Raw genomic sequence first — 20,924 nt, 5'->3', positions numbered from 1 at the left:
TCAAAGGAAATGCTCATTGGAACATTTCTGATTTCGAGTTTTCAGATTAAGAATGATAAATCAGTAAGTATAACGCAAATATTCCAAAATACACATACACACACAATCCAAAACCCAAAATATTTCTTATCCCAAGCATTTAACATAAGAGATATGCAATCTGTACTACTAGGTATTCAGCAAATATCAAAATGAATGAATGCATGAACAATGAATGAGTAAGTCAAATAAAGACCTGAACCACATGAGAACTCTTGCCTTATGCAAATGAATTCCAGTAAATTTAATAGACAAAGGAACCCAGGAGAATGTTTATTTTTCTGAAACCTTACACTTTTTGGCCTTTCTCTTCTTTTCTTTATGATAATTTTCATATGTAGATAAAATCTTAAGTCTATGGCTTTTCCTTTTTTTTTTTTTTTTTTTGAGATGGAGTCTTACTCACTCTGTCAGCTGGGCTGGAATGCAGTGGCACAGTCTTTGCTCACTGTAACCTCCACCTCCCAGGTTCAAGCGATTCTCCTGCCTCAGCCTCCCGAGTAGCTGGAATTACAGGTGCCCACCAACACACCCGGCTAATTTTTGCATTTTTAGTAAAGACGGAATTTCACCATGTTGGCCAGGTTGGTCTGGAACTCCCAACCTCAAATGATCCACCCGCCTCAGCCTTCCAAAACGCTGGGATTACAGGCATGAGCCATGGCACCTGGCCAGTGACTTTCAACTTCACTGATGAATTCAAAATCTCCTACAGAGCTCTCTTACACTCTCTGATCTTTCACTTGCAACTATCTCCTAGATATTTCTACCTAGAAGACATTTCAGGCTTGAGAGGTCGAAAGCAGGGGTGCAACCTGCATAGCTTCTCTGTCTCCATCTTGTGAAATGGCATCATGAGTCACCAAGGCTAACTTAGCACCATCCTCCATTTTGCTCATCGCTTACCCCCATTCAATCCACATATCAGATATGACTGTTTCGCCCCAGGTCTACTTAATAGGCATGATGTCTATAAGAATTATAAATGCATATACTGTGTGATTTAGCAATTCCACTTCAAGAAATAAATCCTATAGATGTACTTGCATGCAAAATGTGACACATGTACACAGTTATTCACTGAAACATTGTTTTTAATAGCAAAAGATGGAAACACACAAAATGCCTATCAAGGGAGCACTGATTAAATACATTATGGTTCATACACACAATGAAATACCATGCAGCTGTGAATAGAAATGGGAATGCTTTCTAACATTCAAACATCTCTAAAATACATTGTAAGTGAAAAAAAAAAAAGTAAAAAATATTGTATGCTGCTTTTGTTTATAAGGAGAAAGAAAAATAATATATATTTGTATTTGCATTAAAAAAACTTGAGGACACAGAAAAACAGACATGAAAGTAGTGGGAGGAAGAGTGTACACACTCACAGGCACACTCGCACCCCAAAGAAATGCATGACCTATAAAATAATTGTATACAATACATGAAGAGGAGGACTCCCTTCTTCCACTTTCTCATTGCCTTCCCTTCCCAAGTAAGTCTCTACTGGCTACAATAACAATAGCACAGAGTCCATACTCCTTTAGCTTTGCGTACAAAGCCTCACACTCCAGGCTTCTCTGGATCTACCTCCCACCAGCACTCTCATTGTCCCCTAGTCTACCCCAGCCACACTGTGATTCTCTGTCCTCAAATAAACATTCTGGATCTTTCGAAACTCTGTATCATTGAATGTGCTATCTCCTCTGCCTAGAAGGCCCTGCCTTCCTACTGTCCTGGCAAAGGCCTATGCATTCTTCAAGATGAAGGTAAAAGAACCTCTCTTCCAGTTAATTCTTCTGGGATAACCTCCCTGATTTTACAGGCCACTTGCCTCCAAGCATGATCATGTATCTGCCTACGGGGCTATTTGTGAGACTGCGTCCCTCATCAGACCATTCACCCCTTGAAGGCAGTTCTGCCTTGTTCATCTTCACTTGCCAAGCATCTACCTTTCTTACAAATGCTACTCATCCTCCCTACTTTATCCTCAAGAAATGTTTATCCTCAGTAAATGTTTACTGAGGATAAGGTAGGGAGGATGAGTAGCATTTGTACATTTTGCCTTCTTAGGTAACAAGAGCCTTCACCTCACAGATTGTACTTCTCTGGATAATGTTCTTTAAAAATGCCTCCACGATGAGGAAGAGGTTATGCTAGTGATGATGATTTAGGTAGCTTAAGGTAGAGAATGGGGGTAAAAAGCGGGCTGTGGAATTCACCTACAATTCTCTGGAGGGTGTGCCCGTGGCAGCGTATTGCTCAAAGGTTCTGTGTGTCAATTATGCTTAGGAAAGCTGCAATCAGAACTAATCTGCTCCTTCAATCCATGACCTTTTCCTCATGCCAAGAAGGTGGTCCCTTGCACATAAAGCCTGGTGATAACTCTTAAAAGGCACACAGTCTGGCCCCCTCTCTGCCCACTGCTTCTGCTGCTTCAGCTCCTGCCCTCATCACTTAGAGCCTAGACAATCCTCCTGTTCTCCTTGTCTTTGAACTTTTGCATTTCTTCCACTCACACTCCACAGTAATGCCAGATTCCCAAATATCAGTCTGGTCACATTATTTTCCTACTTTCAATATTTCAGTGCCTCAGTACTTACTACCAGAAGGATGAGATGTAAGGTCTTTGATTTTGCATTCGTAGCCCTTCCGGAACCGACCCTATCTAGGTTCCAACCTCCTCCACCTAACTAACGTGTTTCCTGGTATAATCCAGCGATCCATGAGTCAGTCTTCCCAGACACACAGTGCTGCCTCTCACTCCCTGCATCTCTGCACAAGCAAATGAGTAGCCAACAGCTGCTCATGACACAGCGGGGGAAATGGGTGACTAAGTGAGATGATGGCTATGTTAATTTGTTCCCCTAGAGTAACCATATTACTATATATATGTATCTTATAACATCATGTTGTATACCTTAAATATACACAATAAAATGTACTTTAAAAACCTCCTCTTCCCTCAGCCCCTGTCATCTAAACTACTCAGACTTCATCTGTCAGCTCAAGCATCACATCCAAGTACGAAGATTTGCACAAGCTCTCAGGGAACCGTTTCCTCCTTCAACTGTTACCATAGCACCTTGGACAGAGCAGCTTACCCATCAGCCTCTACCACTGGACTGGAAGTCCCCCAAAGGCAGAAACCACCTCGACATCCATAGCACCTGGGTATGGTTCCTACCACACAGATACTTAAAGGTTTGCTTCAGGGATGGAAGAAAAGAGGGAAGGCTGATTCTACTACATGAAGTATCAAATACACATAACGGATTTTGAGAGCTTTTTTCTTTCTAATGCCTTTGAAGCCCACAAGCCCTCAATTTCCAGGGCTCCACAGACAAATAATCTAAAATGGTAAATGAATGTTCTGAATTCCTTATGTTAGTATCAGCTACTACCCTTGGTATTGAAGGCATGCCTCAAGGTGAAATTTTTAAAGAGTATCTTACTATAGTTTGTCCCTGCTTCCCCAGAAAACATTTCTATCAGCCTCCTAGTTTACTGTCAATCCCGGCAGCCAATGGATGAGCATGTCCCCATGTGTACTTCTTGGGACAGGATCCATAGAAGAAATCTTTTCGTGAAGGGATTCTGCGGTCAAAGAAGTCTGGGAAATACTGCACACTCCCTCCCTCAAACAGAGCTAGTTCTTCCTAGCTTGGAGACACTCTCCAGTAAAGAAAACTCAAACTTTTTCAGACCATCATTTGCCATACTTAGGTGACTATCAAGTCTTTATTTCTGAGAATCACCCAGTAATATCCAACTTTTGAATTATACCAATTAAGAATCATAATTTTAAAACCTGGCATAAATTTTACCTAGTGACATTACCTGGGATAAATTTTGCCTATTGACATTACCTCATTTTGTCCATGGACATAACAACATGGCCATTTCATGAAGACATTGCTTCCAGCCTAAAATACAGGAATGAACCTTGAAAAAAAAATGATACAAGAAAAACAACTTAGCAGATTGTGTTTATCCCCACAGTACCATAAATAATTCCTAAACTTCTAAATTGCCTTTTTGCAAGGGAGAAAATAAAATTGAGCCACTGAGAGCACATGACTACCTGCCTGCAAAGCTGCAGTGATCCCATGAAGCAAGAGTTTCATAAATAGTTTAAATAAAATCCAATTATATGAGCATCCTCTTTTTTTTTTTCTCTCTCTCTCTCTCTTTTTTTAAGGTCTCTAAGAATTTCTTTAAGAGGAGGAAAAACCCTGATTAACCAACCATATATACCCAAGTCCTGCTGCTACGCAATTTTCTATGTGGTGCTATACAAGAAAACACAATCCTCTACGGGTTTTATTGATATTAAGAACCTCTAGGCTGTTTAAGATTTGAGAGCTAAAAGGAAATCTGAAAATTACATAATTTAGGCCCCTCATCTTACAGATGAAGAAACTGCAACCCACAGGACTTGCCCAAGATCTCCAGCCCAGCTGGTGGCCGGGCCTGACTGGAGCCGGGTCTTCACTCTGAGGCCTATGTGCTTCCCACTGCACCATCCTTGGAAACTGGGAATTGTACTGAATAGCTGAGGGCAGAAAGAGTCATGAGGAAGCTTCAAAAATTAGATCAGTTTCCCCCCACATTTTACTGTTTCCATGAGCCTGAAGAAAGAATAACAAACATTGGGATGAGGAGTGGGGGGTCCACCCACCCACACACTCATCCATCTAATTTATATATGGATATTGAGTGTCTTCTATGTGCTAGGCATTGTTCTAGGAACTGGAAATACCACAGTGATCAAAACCAAAAAATTCCCTGCCCTTATGAAGCTTACAATTCACTGATTCCAGAGTCTTCGACCTGAGGTTGATTATAAATTTAGACACCTGGCACTAAGAGTTTTTTCTTTTTCTTTTCTTTTCTTTTTCTTTTTTTTTTTTTTTTTTAAGACAGAGTCACACTTTGTCGCCCAGGCTGGAGTGCAATGGTGCAGTCTCGGCTCACTGCAACCTCCGCCTCCCGGGTTCAAGCGATTTTCCTGCTTCAGCCTCCCAAGTAGCTGGGATTACAGGCACCTGCCTCCACGCCCAGCTAATTTTTGTATTTTTAGTAGAGACGAGGTTTCACTATGTTGGTCAGGCTGGTCTCGAACTCCTGACCTCATGATCCGCCCGCCTCGGCCTCTCGAAGTGCTGGGATTACAGGCGTGAGCCACCATGCCTGGCCTGCACTAAAATTTTAAAAAGGTTATATTGCAAACACATGCACGTGCACACACACACACACACACACACGCACACACGCAAGAGGATCTTCCATATATCAGTAGCTTTTCAAAAACCTCCCATATAGAGGACATTCCAGACAAATCCCACCCCCAATCCCTGTCTGGTTTTCAGAATCACCACCACAACCCACTAAAATACTGAGAAACTATTTCAGTGGCTTCTCTGCAGAGGGAGGGAAGTAAAAAAGTCAAGTTCTTTCCAAGTATCTTTCCTGCTAAGTTAGAAAGGGGAGTGAAGAGGAAATACTTGAGAGAAATAAATGAGCTGAATTTTCTGTGAATGATATTGGAAGAGAGAATCTTAAGCATTCTATGAGCCCTTGGTAAGCTGAAAAACAATATGACAACCACAATGTATGTTGTATCAGCCAGCTACAGCTGATCAACAAACCACTACAAAATCTCAGTGCCATGCAACAACCACCACCCATCTGCGAGGCTGGGGCTCGGCTGGTCCAGACTGCCTGAGCTTCAGGCCCTGAGGTTGGTTCAGGTCCACTCCACATGCTTCTTACTGTTCTGGAACCAGCAAGCCACATAGGGCATGTTCACCTCATAATGGCAGAAGCTAAAAAGGGCAAAAGCAACCGCTAAGTACATTTCAAGCCTCTTTTCCCGTCACATCTGCTAACTTCCCTTTAGCCAAAAAAGTTACAGGGTCAAGCTTCAAATCAGCAGGGCAAAGAAGTATATTCTTCCCATAGCAGACAGTGCTTCAAAGTCACGGGACCAAGTGCACAGATACAGGGAGGGGTGAAGAACTTGGAACAATACTATAGTCTGATAAAAGAAGGGACCACTTGCATCAATACCAACTTGCCAAATTCCATTTCTTTTCAATCCACACCTTTTATTTGCTCACTCACAAACTGTCCCAACAGCTTCTATGTGTAAAAAGCTAATGGTTAGACTGTGTTATTGGTGTTGCTGTTTCAGGAATGGGAGAAGACAACAGGAAAAAGGATAACAGTTGAAAATGGAAAATTAAGTCCACATTGATGAGGGAAAAACTGGAAAGTTAAATGGAAATTGCTTCATATACCTGGCAAGCATACAAGACCTTAGATGTTGAAATGAACATACAGGACAGACTCTCAGCTTTCCAGATGTTTCTTATATCTAGAAAGCATGCCACAGACGTATCGCGACAGTTGCAAAAACATCAGAAATGTAGACATATACCACAGCTTAAGACAAGGTGCCAAAGCCTTTATTTTTATTACAGTAATGGAAATACTGGAGGGGTGGTGTGGATGAGAAGCAGGATTAGGGAAAACTAAAAAACATAGGAGGAAATAAATCTAATTCAGTGACAATGACATCACTGGACTCCTAGGCAAGCTCTGAGCTACATTTCCTAGTTAAACAAGCACATCCTAGAGTATGACTTCCCAGCCAAGGGAAACTGTCACCGAGGGTGGGACTAAATCTGACAGAACACTAGGAAAGAGAGGGTAAATGCTTGGAAGTCATTAAATATTTAGAATCCCAATGCTGAAAATATGAATAATAAGGCAATAACATGAGAGACTTAAACTACCAGAATCAAGCATGACAAGCGAAAGGGTTATCTTCATAAAACTTGCCAACTTACACCCACGCACAATCCCGGGCAAAGTGACTTTTTTGGAGAATGATGTTATATAAAGAAACCTAAAGCTACTCAAAAAAAGAAACGTGTGTGTGTGTGTATATATATATTCCTTTTATGAAAGAGCAACTTAAGAAAAGAACAGAAAAGAAAAGCCACAAACCTAAAGAATATAATTGCAATATATAGAAATGACAGATGATTAGTAAGCGATATAAATGTAGAATTCCTGCCAATCAATTTTAGAAGACAGAAATGAGCCTCACCCAAAAAATGAACAAAAGAAAAACTATAAATGTCAAATAAATAAATAAAAATGTGTTCAAACCTAACAGTAACCAGGTAAATACAAATAAAAACCGCAATATACCATTTGATTTAATTTATTATTTATTTACTTAATTTTTGAGAGAGGGTCTCACTCTCCCACCCAGGCTGGAGTGACGTGGCGGGATCATGGCTCAGTGCAGCCTTGATCTTCTGGGCTCAAGTGATCCTCAAGCTTCAGTCTCTTGAGTAGCTAGGACTACAGGCACACCACCAAGTTCAGCTAGAGATACTATTTTCAGCTTATCAGACTGCTAAAATAAGTTGAACAAGGTTAAGTGTTAAAGAGGATGTAAAGCACCAGGGAACTTTAGAAAGGCTTAAGACAATGTAAATTGGGCCAACCACTTTGGGAATCAATTTGATGATACCCAAAGATGCTTGTAAGTGCTGACTTCCAGCAATTTTACTGCTATGTAAAATATAGCTCAGTGAAACTCTTATACCTATATATTCAGATGTATAAGAATGTTCAGCAGTAGCATTTGTAATAGCAAAAAGAAAATTGTAACCAAGCAAATATTCATTAAAGAATGGATGAATGAACTACGGAACATTCATCCAATAGCTGCAAAAAATAAACGGACTAAAACTCTACCTATGACAACACAGATGAACTTCATACGAATGCATGAAAACCAAAAGTCATGAAAGGATCTATACTGTGATTTCATTTGTTAAAATATAAAAGCACATGAAAGTTAACTTGTTTTACTATATAAATAGTAAAACTATAATGAAAATAAAGGTAATAACACAAAATTCAGAATGTGATTGCTCCTAGAAGGGAGGGAGAGAGGGAAGGAGTGAAGACACTGACAGGGAGGCATACACAGAGGACTTCAACAAAGATGAGAATAAGTTATCATTTGGAGTGAAAGAACAAAAAGAAAACTTACAGAATATATTCTAGCATCCTTCCTAGTCTCATCAGAAAATGGACTGAGTGGCTGGGCGCAGTGGCTCATGCCTGTAATCCCAACACTTTGGGAGGCCAAGGCAGGCAGATCACTTGAGGTCAAGAGTTTGAGAGCAGCCTGGCCAAAATGGTGAAACCCTGTCTCTACTAAAAACACAAAAATTAGCCGGTTGTGGTGGTGCATACCTGTAGTCCCAGCTACTCGGAAGGCTGAGGCAGGAGAATCACTCGAACCCGGGAGATGGAGGTTGCAAGGAGCAAAGACTGCCACTGTACTCCAGCCTGGGCAACAGAGCAAGACTCCGTCTCAAAACAGAAACAAAACTAAGAAAGAAAACGGACTGAGTCGATAGCTTCTGGGAACATGTTCAGTGACACTAGTGACCAGGAAAAAAGAAAGGGAATTATACCACCACCAGTATAAGCTTGATACTGTGGCACATGCCTATAGTCCCTGCTACTAAGGAGGTTGAGGTGGGAGGATCATTTGAGGCCAGGAGCTCAAGTCCAGCCTGGGCAACACAGTGAGATCCCCCACTTCTAAAAAACAATAACAACAAAACACCAGTGTACATTTTTTTCCTGTTAAATGTAAAGAGTAAAGAGACTGATAATGTTCAATATTGGTAAGGGTGTGGAAAACTCAACACTTTCAAATACTGCAAGTACTTTTTTCTATTGTGCCTATGAATATGCACCATAAACCTTGGGAGGAAAAAAACAGTAATTCCACTTTCATAAACTTATCCCAGGAAAATATTACGACAAGTGCACAGGACACATGGATAACAATTTTATTGTCAACAACTCATCGATCTAATTAAAATAAAGAGCTTCTGCACAGCAAAAGAAACTACTATCAGAGTGAACAGGCAACCTACAGAATGGGAGAAAATTTTTGCAATCTACTCATCTGACAAACGGCTAATATCCAGAACCTACAAAGAACTCAAACAAATTTATAAGAAAAAAAACAAACAACCCATCAAAAAGTGGGTAAAGGGTATGAACAGACACTTCTCAAAAGGAGACATTTATGCAGCCAACAGACACATGAAAAAATGCTCATCATCACTCACCATCAGAGAAATGCAAATCAAAACCACAATGAGATACCATCTCACACCAGTTAGAACGACAATCATTAAAAAGTCAGGAAACAACAGGTGCTGGAGAGGATGCGGAGAAACAGGAACATTTTTACACTGCTGGTGGGACTATAAACTAGTTCAACCATTGTGGAAAACAGTGTGGCAATTCCTCAAGGATCTAGAACTAGAAATACCATTTGACCCAGCCATCCCATTACTGGGTATATACCCAAAGGATTACAAATCATGCTGCTATAAAGACACATGCATATGTATGTTTATTGCAGCACTATTCACAATAGCAAAGACTTGGAATCAACCCAAATGTCCATCAGTGACAGACTGGATTAAGAAACTGTGGCACATACACACCATGGAATACTATGCAGCCATAAAAAGGGATGAGTCCATGTCCTTTGTAGGGACATGGATCCAGCTGGAAACCACCATTCTCAGCAAACTTTCGCAAGAACAGAAAACCAAACACCGCGTGTTCTCACTCATAGGTGGGAATTGAACAATGAGATCACTTGGACACAGGAAGGGGAATATCACACACTGGGGCCTATTGTGGTGTGGGGGGAGGGGAGAGGGATAGCATTAAGAGATATACCTAACGTAAATGATGAGTTAATGGGTGCAGCACACCAACACAGCACATGTATACACATGTAACAAACATGCACGTTGTACTCATGTACCCTACAACATAAAGTATTAAAAAAAAAAAAAAAAAACCATCAACATGGGAGTGGCCAGAAAGATCCATCCACAGTGGTTATGCAGCCACTGACGATGATGTAGATAAATATTTGGTAACATCAAAGGACACTTGTGTCACATTTCTTGTGGAAAAAATTATTACAAAAAATATTCAAAGTATGATTCTACTTTTTACAAAACATATAATAACTTCTACATGTAGGTATATGTGACAATTATAAATATCCATAAAGATTTAAAGTTTTATATAGCAACTAAATTTTATAAAGAATCTATTTTATGTCGGATCATGGAATTACTTTCATTTTCATTTTTATATTTTATTTTCTGAATTTTTCAGTGATTACAGATTGCTTTTACATCAGAAAAAAAGTCTTACCATCTTAGCTGTTTTGAAAAGGGAAAAAGGCTAAGTAAATATTTGAACAGGCATCTCTATTCTGGCAGCTTGAAAATATGTCACCATGAGAAACTCGAGGCAAAACCTACACATGGGGCTGACGTGTATTTGTTTGCTTTTCTGAATGGGCACTAAAAAGGGCAAGACTGACTTAAAGGAAGAAAGGAAAGTTAGGAAGGTGAAAGAAAGGAATGGAGAAGGAAGGGAGGGCGGGAGGAGGGAAACGAGCCAGAGTTTCACAAATCATAGACAGTCTCAACTAACTGGCCTCAAAAATGTACCAGGCTTAATTCTGATTAATAAAGTTGATAGAGTAAACAGACAAATGGAGCCAATACTACACATTTCCAGCACCACATGCGTGTCACGTAATTATCCTTTCACCTGGAGTGCATACACAACCCAAACTACAGTTCAGGTCCACTACGGGGGCATGAGCCCACCAGTCCATCCCTCTCTCTGATTACAACCAAAATCTCTAAACAACTAACAAAGGACTCTGAAAAGTAAACAAACAGAAAAATTATAAAGGACAGTTAATACTTGGAAAGGCAACCCACACAGGGTGAAGTTCCTGCTTTGTTTTCTTCTCATATGATTTTGCCCCAAAGGTGAGCCCCAGTTGCACAGCTGCACAACAACACAGGCAACTCAACTCAAAGAGAAACCTGTCTGTCTGTCTGTCTGCAGATAAAGGAATTCTGCAAGTTGAGGAGTTTGAGGGTATGATCTTGGGGTAGAGAAAGCCCAGGAAAGGATGCCCACATTCTCTGTGGAAACCCGCACAGATATCGGCCTGACACTGGAGTGACACACGCACAGCCCAGACTCAAACTAGCACAGAAAAAGCTGCGCAAACCGAACTGAGATCTGAACCACTCACACAAGTTGCAGACTAACCCCTCAAGCACAGGATGTACAAAAATAAGCCCAGCAACAACTGACACTGAGAACTGAATCGCTGCCCCTAGGAAGCAGATCCCACTGAAAGCCTAGAGCTCACGAGGTTGATCACTCTACACCGCAGATGACAGGATGCATTCAGAATGTGCAATATACAATCCCAAATGTGTTTGCAAACCACCAGGAAAATGTCACCAATTCTTAACAGAAGTCAATCACAAGACGATCCGGACATTAGAACTATCAAAGAGATACAAGTTCAGTATCCCTAATCCAAAAATCCAAAATCCAAAATGCTCCAAAATATGAAACTTTTTGAGCATGGACATGATGCCCATTAAGAAACGCACATTGGAGCATTTTGAATTTTGGATTTTTGAGTTACGGATGCTGAAACAGTAAGTATAATGCAAATATTCCAAAATCCAAAAATCTGAAACACTTCTCGTTCCAAGCATTTTGGATAATGGATATTAAACGTACTTAAAGCAACCACTGTCACTTTGCTTTATGAGGTAAACGAAAACAAACTTGATAGAAATGAAAATACAGGAATTCTCAGAAGAAAAATAGGAACTATAAAGCAAAACCAAATGTAAATTTTAAAACAAAAAAAAAAGCACTGAAATAAAAATGTATTTGGCGATCAAGGCAGCAGAATGGAGATGACAGAGAACAGAGTCAATGAACATGAAGATGGATCTGTGGAAAGTATCCAATCTGAAAAACAGAAAGAAAAAGATTAAAAAAAAAAAAAAAAAAAAGTAAGCAGAGTCTCAGGGTCTCCTGGGACAAAATCAAAAGATCTATCATAAGTGTGAGATAAACTTAAAAGAAAACCGTACCTACACATACCAAAATCACACTGCTGAAAAACAAAGATGGTGGGGGGGAAGTCTTGAAAGTAACCAGATATCACAGTAAAAAATTATAATTAATAATTTTTTTTTTTTGAGATGGAGTCTCACTCTGTCGCCCAGGCTGGAGTGCAGTGGCCGGATCTCAGCTCACTGCAAGCTCTGCCTCCCGGGTTCACGCCATTCTCCTGCCTCAGCCTCCCGAGTAACTGGGACTACAGGTGCCCGCCACCTCGCCCGGCTAGTTTTTTTGTATTTTTTTTAGTAGAGACAGGGTTTCACTGTGTTAGCCAGTATGGTCTCGATCTCCTGACCTCACGATCCGCCCGTCTCGGCCTAATAATTTTTTTTAAAAAAAAGAGAGATAACAGTATTTACAAGTGAAGAATGACTGAAAAGATTATGGCTCTCTTTTTAGAAACTATAGAGGCAGAAGACAATGGATCAACGTCTTTGAGTTGCTGAGAAAAAAAATAAAAATCCATCAATCTGGAATTCTATATTCAATAAAAACATTCTTCAAAATAAAGGGGAAATAAAAACATTCTCACAAAAAAATAACACTAAGAAATTATCACCACTTGACGTGGTTTATAAAAAATGCTAAGGGAAGTTTTTCTTATTGAAGGGAAAAATAATTACCAGAAGGAAACAGGAGGTATTTTCAGGAATAAAGGAACAGCAACAGAAATGGTAAACAGCTAAGTAAATACAAAAGAAAACTACTTTCCTCTTAAGGTTTTTAAAAATGTATATGACTGTTCAAAGGAAAAAGTGTAACAATGAATTGTGAGGTTTTCAATGTATGTAGCTGTAATTTATGTAACTATAACAATATAAAGGCAACTGGGGAGAAAGGAAGACAAGGCGGGAATGGATATTATAATATAAATGAAACAGAGTCCAAGGAAAATTACCAGAGATAAAGAAAGACATTTCACAATGATAAAAGGAACAATTCCTCATGAAAATATAACTACTATGAAAATATATGCACCTAATAATATGGCTTCAAAAAAACATAAAGAAAAATTGACAGATAAAAGGGTAAAACAGACAAGTCCATAATCATAGTAGAAAATCTTACTCTTTCCTGAGCAATTGATAGAGTACTAAGACCGAAAAATCAGTAAACATAGAAAGAGGAGCTAAACAACACTATTCAATTACCTTGATGTAACTGACATTTATAGAACACTCCACTCATAGGATTTTTGCCTCTAGAGAATGGAAATATATGTCCACACAAAGAATTTTACAATGAAACACTACTCCAGATAAAAAGGAATAAATTGATACACACTATACACAACATGGATAAATCCCAAAATCATTATATGCTGAGTGAAAGAAGCCAGGTATAATGAATACACACTGTACAATTCCATTCATATAAAATAGTAGAAAATCCAAACTAATCTATAATGACAGCAGGTAGATCAGTCATTGCCTGAAGACAGGAACAAGGGGAAGAACAGATTACAAAAAGTCCATGAGAAACAGCTGGGAATGAAAACATTTATCATCTTGATTGTGGTGATGGTTTCACTGGTGTAAACATATGTCAATAATTGATCAAATTGTATACTTTAAATATGTGCAGTTCATTACACTTCAATTATATCCCCAAATAATTGGGAAAAATATTCAACCTATGCTATAGACAGGGTTTTCGAAGTATGCTCTGAATTGGGCCATTCATAAGAATTATCTAGGTTTAATATTCATATCTTGGTCTCCATCCCAGACCTCCAGATTCTGATGCTCTATGAACAGACATTTTAAATAACCTCTCCAAGTAATTACTAGTCACACATCTGAGAATGACCACTTAAGGCCCAATTCAAAGACCGCCTCCTTTATGAAGCCTCTGCTGATCCAACTGATAGACACAGTTCACTTTTCTCATCTCACAACACTCATTCTCACAAAATGCATTTATATGCATGACTATGTACTAATGATATAATCTTATCTTCCCTAGTACACAGAACTACAAGTTTTCACAGGGAGAAGGTATGTTTCATCCATTTTCCTAACTTCCTCTGTCCAGCACAGTGCCTTGCACACAAAAGACACTAATTACATAAATGGCGTATTTATTACTAGTACCGCCTTCGTTCATGCTATTACAGATTCACCAACTTAGATCAACAACACTGAACCATGTTAAGTATGCGTAGAGGCTACAGAGATCAACCACCAGAGAGAGGGGCAGACTGGAAATAGATTCATGCCAATATAGGAAAAGCAAAGAGAAACTACATCTCTCCTTGCAAACAAGAACCTAACTCACTCTGGGATGCACATTTCAAATACCTATCGCATCAATATTCCATCCTGAGTGTAACCAGGGAAAGGCCTGGCACCACCTTCTCTAACCCATCTCTTCCCCACACATTCTGCCCACGATACCCCGTTATGAATACTTACCACATGGTACTGTATACGTCTGTGTGTGCTGTGATATTTTCAAAAGCAGGAGCAATGCTTACTCACTTTGATATAGCCTTAGAAGGACTTCAAGAAATATTTGATAAGCAAGTCAATGATGATCCTTTAAAACCAGAAACTGTTCATGTACCTGTTTACAAGGTTTTCCCAAAAGAGCCAATTTTTAAATTTTGACAAAAAGGTAAGGAAGGAAATTTCATTTTTAAAAAGATACTTTTAACTATCAAGCTTCTTCTCCCTCTTGGCCCACGTAAAATCTTCTAAACTTCACAGGGGCAAGGAATGGTACATTCCTTCCTGGCACGATCACGGCCCATAGCTGTCCCAGTGATGGTTTTGGATGTGGCGCTCCATTTACTATGTGAAAAGACACAGCAGCCTGAGTCAACCCAGTGGGAGGCAAGTGTGTAGTATTTGGGGATGTGACTCAGTACTGTCCTCAAAATACCTCCCTAAGGGAAAAACAACCAACTCAGCCTGAAAACGGTCACCACTCACATCACAATCACTCAGTCTCAGGATCCTGAAAGCAATGGTGAAGACACTATGACTTAGGGAAGAAGAAATAAAGTAAAATGCTAGAAGCCATTTAGAAGAGCCGTGTTCCACACATAAAAACACATATATGCCACAGTCGCTTAAATGTGTAATAAAATGTTTTTACTGACTGTTCAAATTAGCAATCTAATTTCATGCTTTAATTAAACACACTCTATCACAGGAAGAGAACACACATGGGGGCATAGCCCTTCCATAGAGGTAACTACAGAACAAATAAAGTTTTGTTTGCTATGTATTTGTTTGATTTTATTTCAGTTCTTTCATTCTATGTTAGGCAGAATGATTTATTTGAAATGCATTTTTAGCAACTTCAAAATCATGCAATTTACTATTTGGGGAGCATAGCTTATTAGTTAACTGTTGTCAGAAAGACTTGGCAAGTTTCACTAGCACTGTCTAGCTATTTGATCTGAATTACATTTCTCCAGTTCTGTAAAACACGGGTTATAATAGCATCTACCTTGGAACCTTGTTAGCAAGGTTAAATGAAAGAAACCATATGAAGCATGCTTTATGGGACGCTGGCATCCAGGAAGGACTCAACTGATGTCTGCCACTATCATTGCTCCATCAGCTTCTTTGTTTTCTGGTTATTTTAGCACTCACCTGATTCTCTATAAGAACCTTAAAGGGGAGTCATCAATTATATTGTTTCTTGGAAGTTCTCTTTAAAATCAGAAGGGAATGAGGAAAAGTAAAGAGAGGGGAAGAGCAGGGGTGGGGAGGAAAAAGGAAGGGAGAGCAGGGAAGCAAATACAGAAGAAGAGATAGAAAGAACAGCAAAACTGAACGAGCAGGATAAAGTATACATATTTGGTCTTTCTCCATGCCATACGAACTCAAAAAACAGAAAATTAGCTGCACTTGCAAATGTCTGTGGTTAGTGACTGCCAGGCAGTTTACAAATTTTAACTACAGCCATCCAAACACCTTCGAATTTGAGAACACAGAGGAGAACTCTGTCATAGTAACTTCAAATTCAAATAGCAAAGTCTATACAGAATCTCTTCTATAAAGTTGTCTCTTCTTCCATTTCTTTCATTTCCCTCTCTTGTGAAATATTTAACTTAAATGTTATGGCTGGGCACAGTGGCTCATGCCTGTAATCCTAGCACTTTGGGAGGCCAAGGTGGGTGGATCACCTGAGGTCAGGAGTTCGAGACCAGCCTGGCCAACATGGTGAAATCCCATGTCTACTAAAAATACAAAAATTAGCCAGGTGTGTTGGAGGGTGCCTGTCATCCCAGCTACTCGGGAGGCTGAGGCCCAAGAATCGCTTGAACCCAGCCAGGGGGCAGAGGTTGCAGTGGGCTGAGATCGTGCCACTTCACTCCAGCCTGGGCAACAGAGCGAGACTCTGTCTCAAAAATTAATTAATTTTTATGTGTACAGTTTCCCCAAAACTCAAAACATCCTACCATCACTGTGAATCTCTGAAACATATTTACAACTTAGGTGTCTTTTTCACTTTATCATTCCATTCAAGAATATCTAACACGGCTGATCTAATTGCAGAACAGCAGCCTCATTAATGTGCAATAATGACTTTGAAACCTGCTTCAGATAACAATATTCAGCCAATTACTGTGTGAATCAACCTCATAAAAACTCATCAAGGATATTGGAAACCGTGCAAGGAAGTGCAATTCCAAGCAACAACTGATGTGTAAGCTGATCGTCCCTGATTTGCTTTCTGAGCTCCAGCCTCCTGACACCAGGCACTGCTGGGAGGAAGCCGAGCAGCCATTCAAATCTTTTTCTAAAAAATAAAACTATCAAAACATCACAGAGGTATCTGAAGTCAGCTCCTACTCAAGGAGAGATTAAATATTTCATATTCACACCCGGTATTTTACGTTTTCTGTTGAGATGCATATACGTCTATTAAGCTGATTTTCCTTTTCTTCCTGTTTATTACTCCTACTTTTCTTTTTCCCTGTAAAATCACTCACTCAGTATAAAATCGTGGACACAGACATGACTACAGGTCAAAGAGGAACAAATTACATTGGTTAGAAATTGTTTCTATGACAGGCAGGAACAACTTCTGTTTAAATATTTCCTACTAAGGGGACCCTCTGTTGATAAATGGCTCTAACCATTAGAAAAATTTTAAGTATAACAACATCAGCAGTTAATTTTTATTGAATGTTCACTGTGTGCCAGACCCTTTGCTAAGCATGTTAGAGGAATCCTCTCAATCTATCCCCATAATGGAACTCTGAGGGTGTATCCCTGCACCCATCTTAACCATGAGAAGGCCAAGGCTCATGGGGTGATGAACCCTGCCTAAAGATACATAGCTGTTAATGAACAGAGTTGTGACAAAAACCCTGGGTTTCCAGACACTTAAGCCCAGGCCTCACAACTTCTCCTCCCAGGTCCTGATGTCAACCCCTGTGCTCCTTCTCCTCTAGGACAGCTCTTCACCTATTTTAAAACCGTCCACGAAGCCTCCAGCCCTGTGCCAGGCTTTCTCCTGAGGCTTCCTCGGCAGGATGAAGAGGAATCTGGGAGCCTGTGGAGTCTAGGCCTCTGCAGACAGAGAGTACCTAAGAGTAAGAAGGGAAGGCCAGGCCTCCAGTCTCCCAGCCAAGGTAACACAAGCTCCTGCACTTCATGCACCCTGCCTCGTCACTCTCTGCTCATCCTCATTTTCCAAGCCCATCACCACATATATGTCCTTATCCATGGTCTATTCACCTTTCTTAGCTACCAAGAAGGACCCCTCTTCATTCTGCTACAAGAGGCTGGGCGGTGAACCCTGAGTCAGAACTGCCCTCCAAGGCCAAGCAGCAAGTGTCCTTCCAAGGGAGCAGAACCAGAAAGGTTTCCTGAACAATCTACATCAGTTCCTCACTGCTTATGCAGTGAGCTCACATGCCTGATCCAAACCAACTTTCCCTTTTTTTCTTGGAGGATTTATATTCTGAAAAAAAAAAAAAAAGAAAAAAAAAGAAAAAAAAAAGAAAAAAAATTATATATATATATATTTTTTTTTTCTTTTTTTTTTTTTTTAGACTGAGTGTTGCTCTTCTGCCCAGGCTGGCTGGAGTATAGCAATATCGGCTCACTGCAACCTCGGCCTCCCGGGTTCAAGTGATTCTCATGCTTCAACCTTCCAAGTAGCTGGGATTACAGGCACACCACCACACCCAGCTCATTTTTGTATTTTTAGTAGAGACAGGGTTTCACCATGCTGGCCAGGCTGGTCTCAAACTTCTGACCCCAGGTGATCCACCCACCTCAGCCTCCTAAAGTGCTGGGACTACAGGCACGAGCCTGTAATATTTTTAAATTAAATTCAGATAGTGACTTCAAAAAAGTACTAAATTCAGACAGTGACTTAAAAAATCAAATTCAGATAGTGACTTTAAAAAATACTAAATTCAGATAGTTACTTAAAAAAATACTAAACTCAGATAGTGACTTAAAAAAAGAACTCACAGCAATGGTCTTACAGAAAAGAGCTAGACAGATCCTTCTGAAATGCCTATAGATATGGGTAGAATTCAATCAGCAACCTTGTGTTTCCATTTTCTCTCAGTCAGGTGGCACTGCCTATGCAGAAGGAGGTGATGGATTAAGCATCATGGGCCTATGTGTTTTTACATTGCGTTTTAGTGTATTTATAAAATACTTGCTGAATTTGGGACACTATACTAAGTGCAGTAAGAACAAAAATGGATTATGCATTGTCTTTGTTCTTAAATAGTCTGAAAGACAAACTATACTCCTGTGACATGCAGCAAATGCCTTTGGGGCAATTACAAAGCAACATATCAACAAACACGAAATCACAAAGTACAAATCCAGCAGCCAAGTGCTGACAAGGAGGATCTCCAAAGACAAAGAGCCTTCGCAAATAGATACGTGAGAAATTATTTTTTCCAGGACTTAGTATCAAAGACAAGTCTACAGGGGACTCTGAAGAGAGACCAATGATGCTGCTGCCCCCACAGAAGTATGTAAATACCTGCAAGTGTGCCGTGGGGCTGCCTGAGAAGGGAGGGTTCCTTTAGAGCATGTGTAAATAAAATGTGGGATTCTTTTGTACCTGAATTGACCAGTTGTTGTTCCATCACCCCGCAGCCAAGAACTTCCAGCCATTCTCCATGAAAGTTGATCTCCATCTCAAAGGAAGGATGTGTAAAAGGAAAGTAGCAGTCTACCCATCTTATCTCCAGCCCTGCAAAGTTGCCAAAGAAACAAATAAGTAGTGTTAAATAGCTGTCTGCCCTTTCTTGTGATCAAATTTTCCCTTCCACTAATGACACCAATTACTACATTCTGAGTAAAATAAATAGCAAACAAACTAATTTGCAACATGTTAGGGTGAGGCAATAAATCTTAAAACTTGTGAAAAACTGGGCATGTCTTCTCCAATACAGAAAACACTTTGTGTAATTCCAGGACCCTCTGAAACCAAATCAATCACTTGTCAAATCTCTGCCACCAGCTGGCAGAAGAAAAAACTAGGCCAAGATCATGGGAAAGCAAGTAATTCTGTTAGTTTCTATACATGAAAATGACATTATTTCAGAGTTAAAGAAAGTATATTTTTACCATATAGTCCTCCAAACTTATATATCAATAATATGACCAATTAAGATAAACTGATCAACTTTTACTTCCATAAGTATACATAGATATATATATTATTTTTAAGTTTATAAAGCTAATGAAAAGTCAGATTAAACCAAATCTATCAGTCAATTTTAAGCAAAGCGTTTTAAAAGTCCAACATTTTTCCTACAGACGAATGATAAAAAGTACATATGCTAAACGCCAGAATGAATTTCTAAACAAGCAAACATAAATACAGCACGTCTGAGAAAAAGTGCTGTAATTTAAGCAATGGCCTTATAATTTAACAAGGGAAAAGACTAATGAATTCAAAACAAAGCCTGCAAAGAGCAGAGGTCACCAAAAGCAGTGAAACTGTATCAGAGGGTCACCTAGGAACTCAATGCCCCCTGAGAAGAACACAGAAAAAAGTGGGCATTTTGACAAATCCTAGGTTCCTGTCCCTGTGCTCCTTTCCCTTCCTGTGCTGACCTCTTCTTTTTTTAGGCAACGCTCTGCTAAAGTACTCGATTCTCCATGGTAATATGGACATGCCCCCTCGTGAATTCAGAATACTGTATGTTCTCACCCCAAACTACCTACATTTTAAAAATCTTGTGTAAATCACAATGTGAAGCAAATAAAAATAATGACAAAAATGGTTTCCATCTATTGAGGACTTACCATGCTTCTACCAACCCATTTCATAGATTCAGGAAGAAAAAAAAAAAAAGGCAACTGTTTTGCCCCAAGTCCCACTGCTAGCAGATGCCTGGGCCACTGTGCCAAACCCACGTCTGCTCTGCCCAACTCCAAAACCCCTGCTCTTGCTGTTTTTTTGTTTTGCTTTGTTTTGTTTGATAGGCTCTCATGCTGTCACCCAGGCTGGAGTGCAGTGGCACCACAATCATAGTTCATTGTAACTGCAAACTCCTGGGCTCAAGCAATCCTCTTGGCTCAGCCTCTGAGTAGCTGGGACTACAAGCACGCGTCATCATGCCTAGATAATTTCTCTAATTTTTTACTTTAGAGATGAGGTCTCGCTGTGTTGACCAGGCTGGTCTTGAATTTCTGGCCTCAAGCAATCCTCCTGACTCAAACTCCCAAAGTGCTGGAATTACAGGCGTGAGCCACGGCACTCGGACCCAAAACCCAGCTCTTGACAGTTAAAACATAATTGCCTGCCAATCAACAAAGATATTTTGAGAGTCAAACATTAGATAAGAG

At 39.8% G+C, this 20,924-nt stretch overlaps 1 protein-coding gene across 12 annotated transcripts in view; it reads right to left on the bottom strand.

Moving 5' to 3' along the window:
• Window positions 1–20,924, bottom strand: part of FARS2 (phenylalanyl-tRNA synthetase 2, mitochondrial) — a 514,316-nt gene that overhangs the window by 312,257 nt on the left and 181,135 nt on the right. For all 12 annotated transcript variants that reach the window (XR_002521280.2, XM_003897004.4, XM_003897003.4 and 9 more), the window contains one exon: window positions 19,189–19,320. Coding sequence is in view for 11 of the 12 variants with exons in the window: in XM_003897004.4 (XP_003897053.1) it covers window positions 19,189–19,320 (132 nt within the window). In the remaining variant the exon portion in view is untranslated. The remainder of the gene's footprint in view (window positions 1–19,188; window positions 19,321–20,924) is intronic.

This window comes from Papio anubis, chromosome 6, assembly GCF_008728515.1.
Source record: "Papio anubis isolate 15944 chromosome 6, Panubis1.0, whole genome shotgun sequence".
NCBI lineage: Eukaryota > Metazoa > Chordata > Mammalia > Primates > Cercopithecidae > Papio > Papio anubis.
Note: the sequence above shows the minus strand (reverse complement) of the source record. Positions and strands in the feature narration are given on the sequence as shown.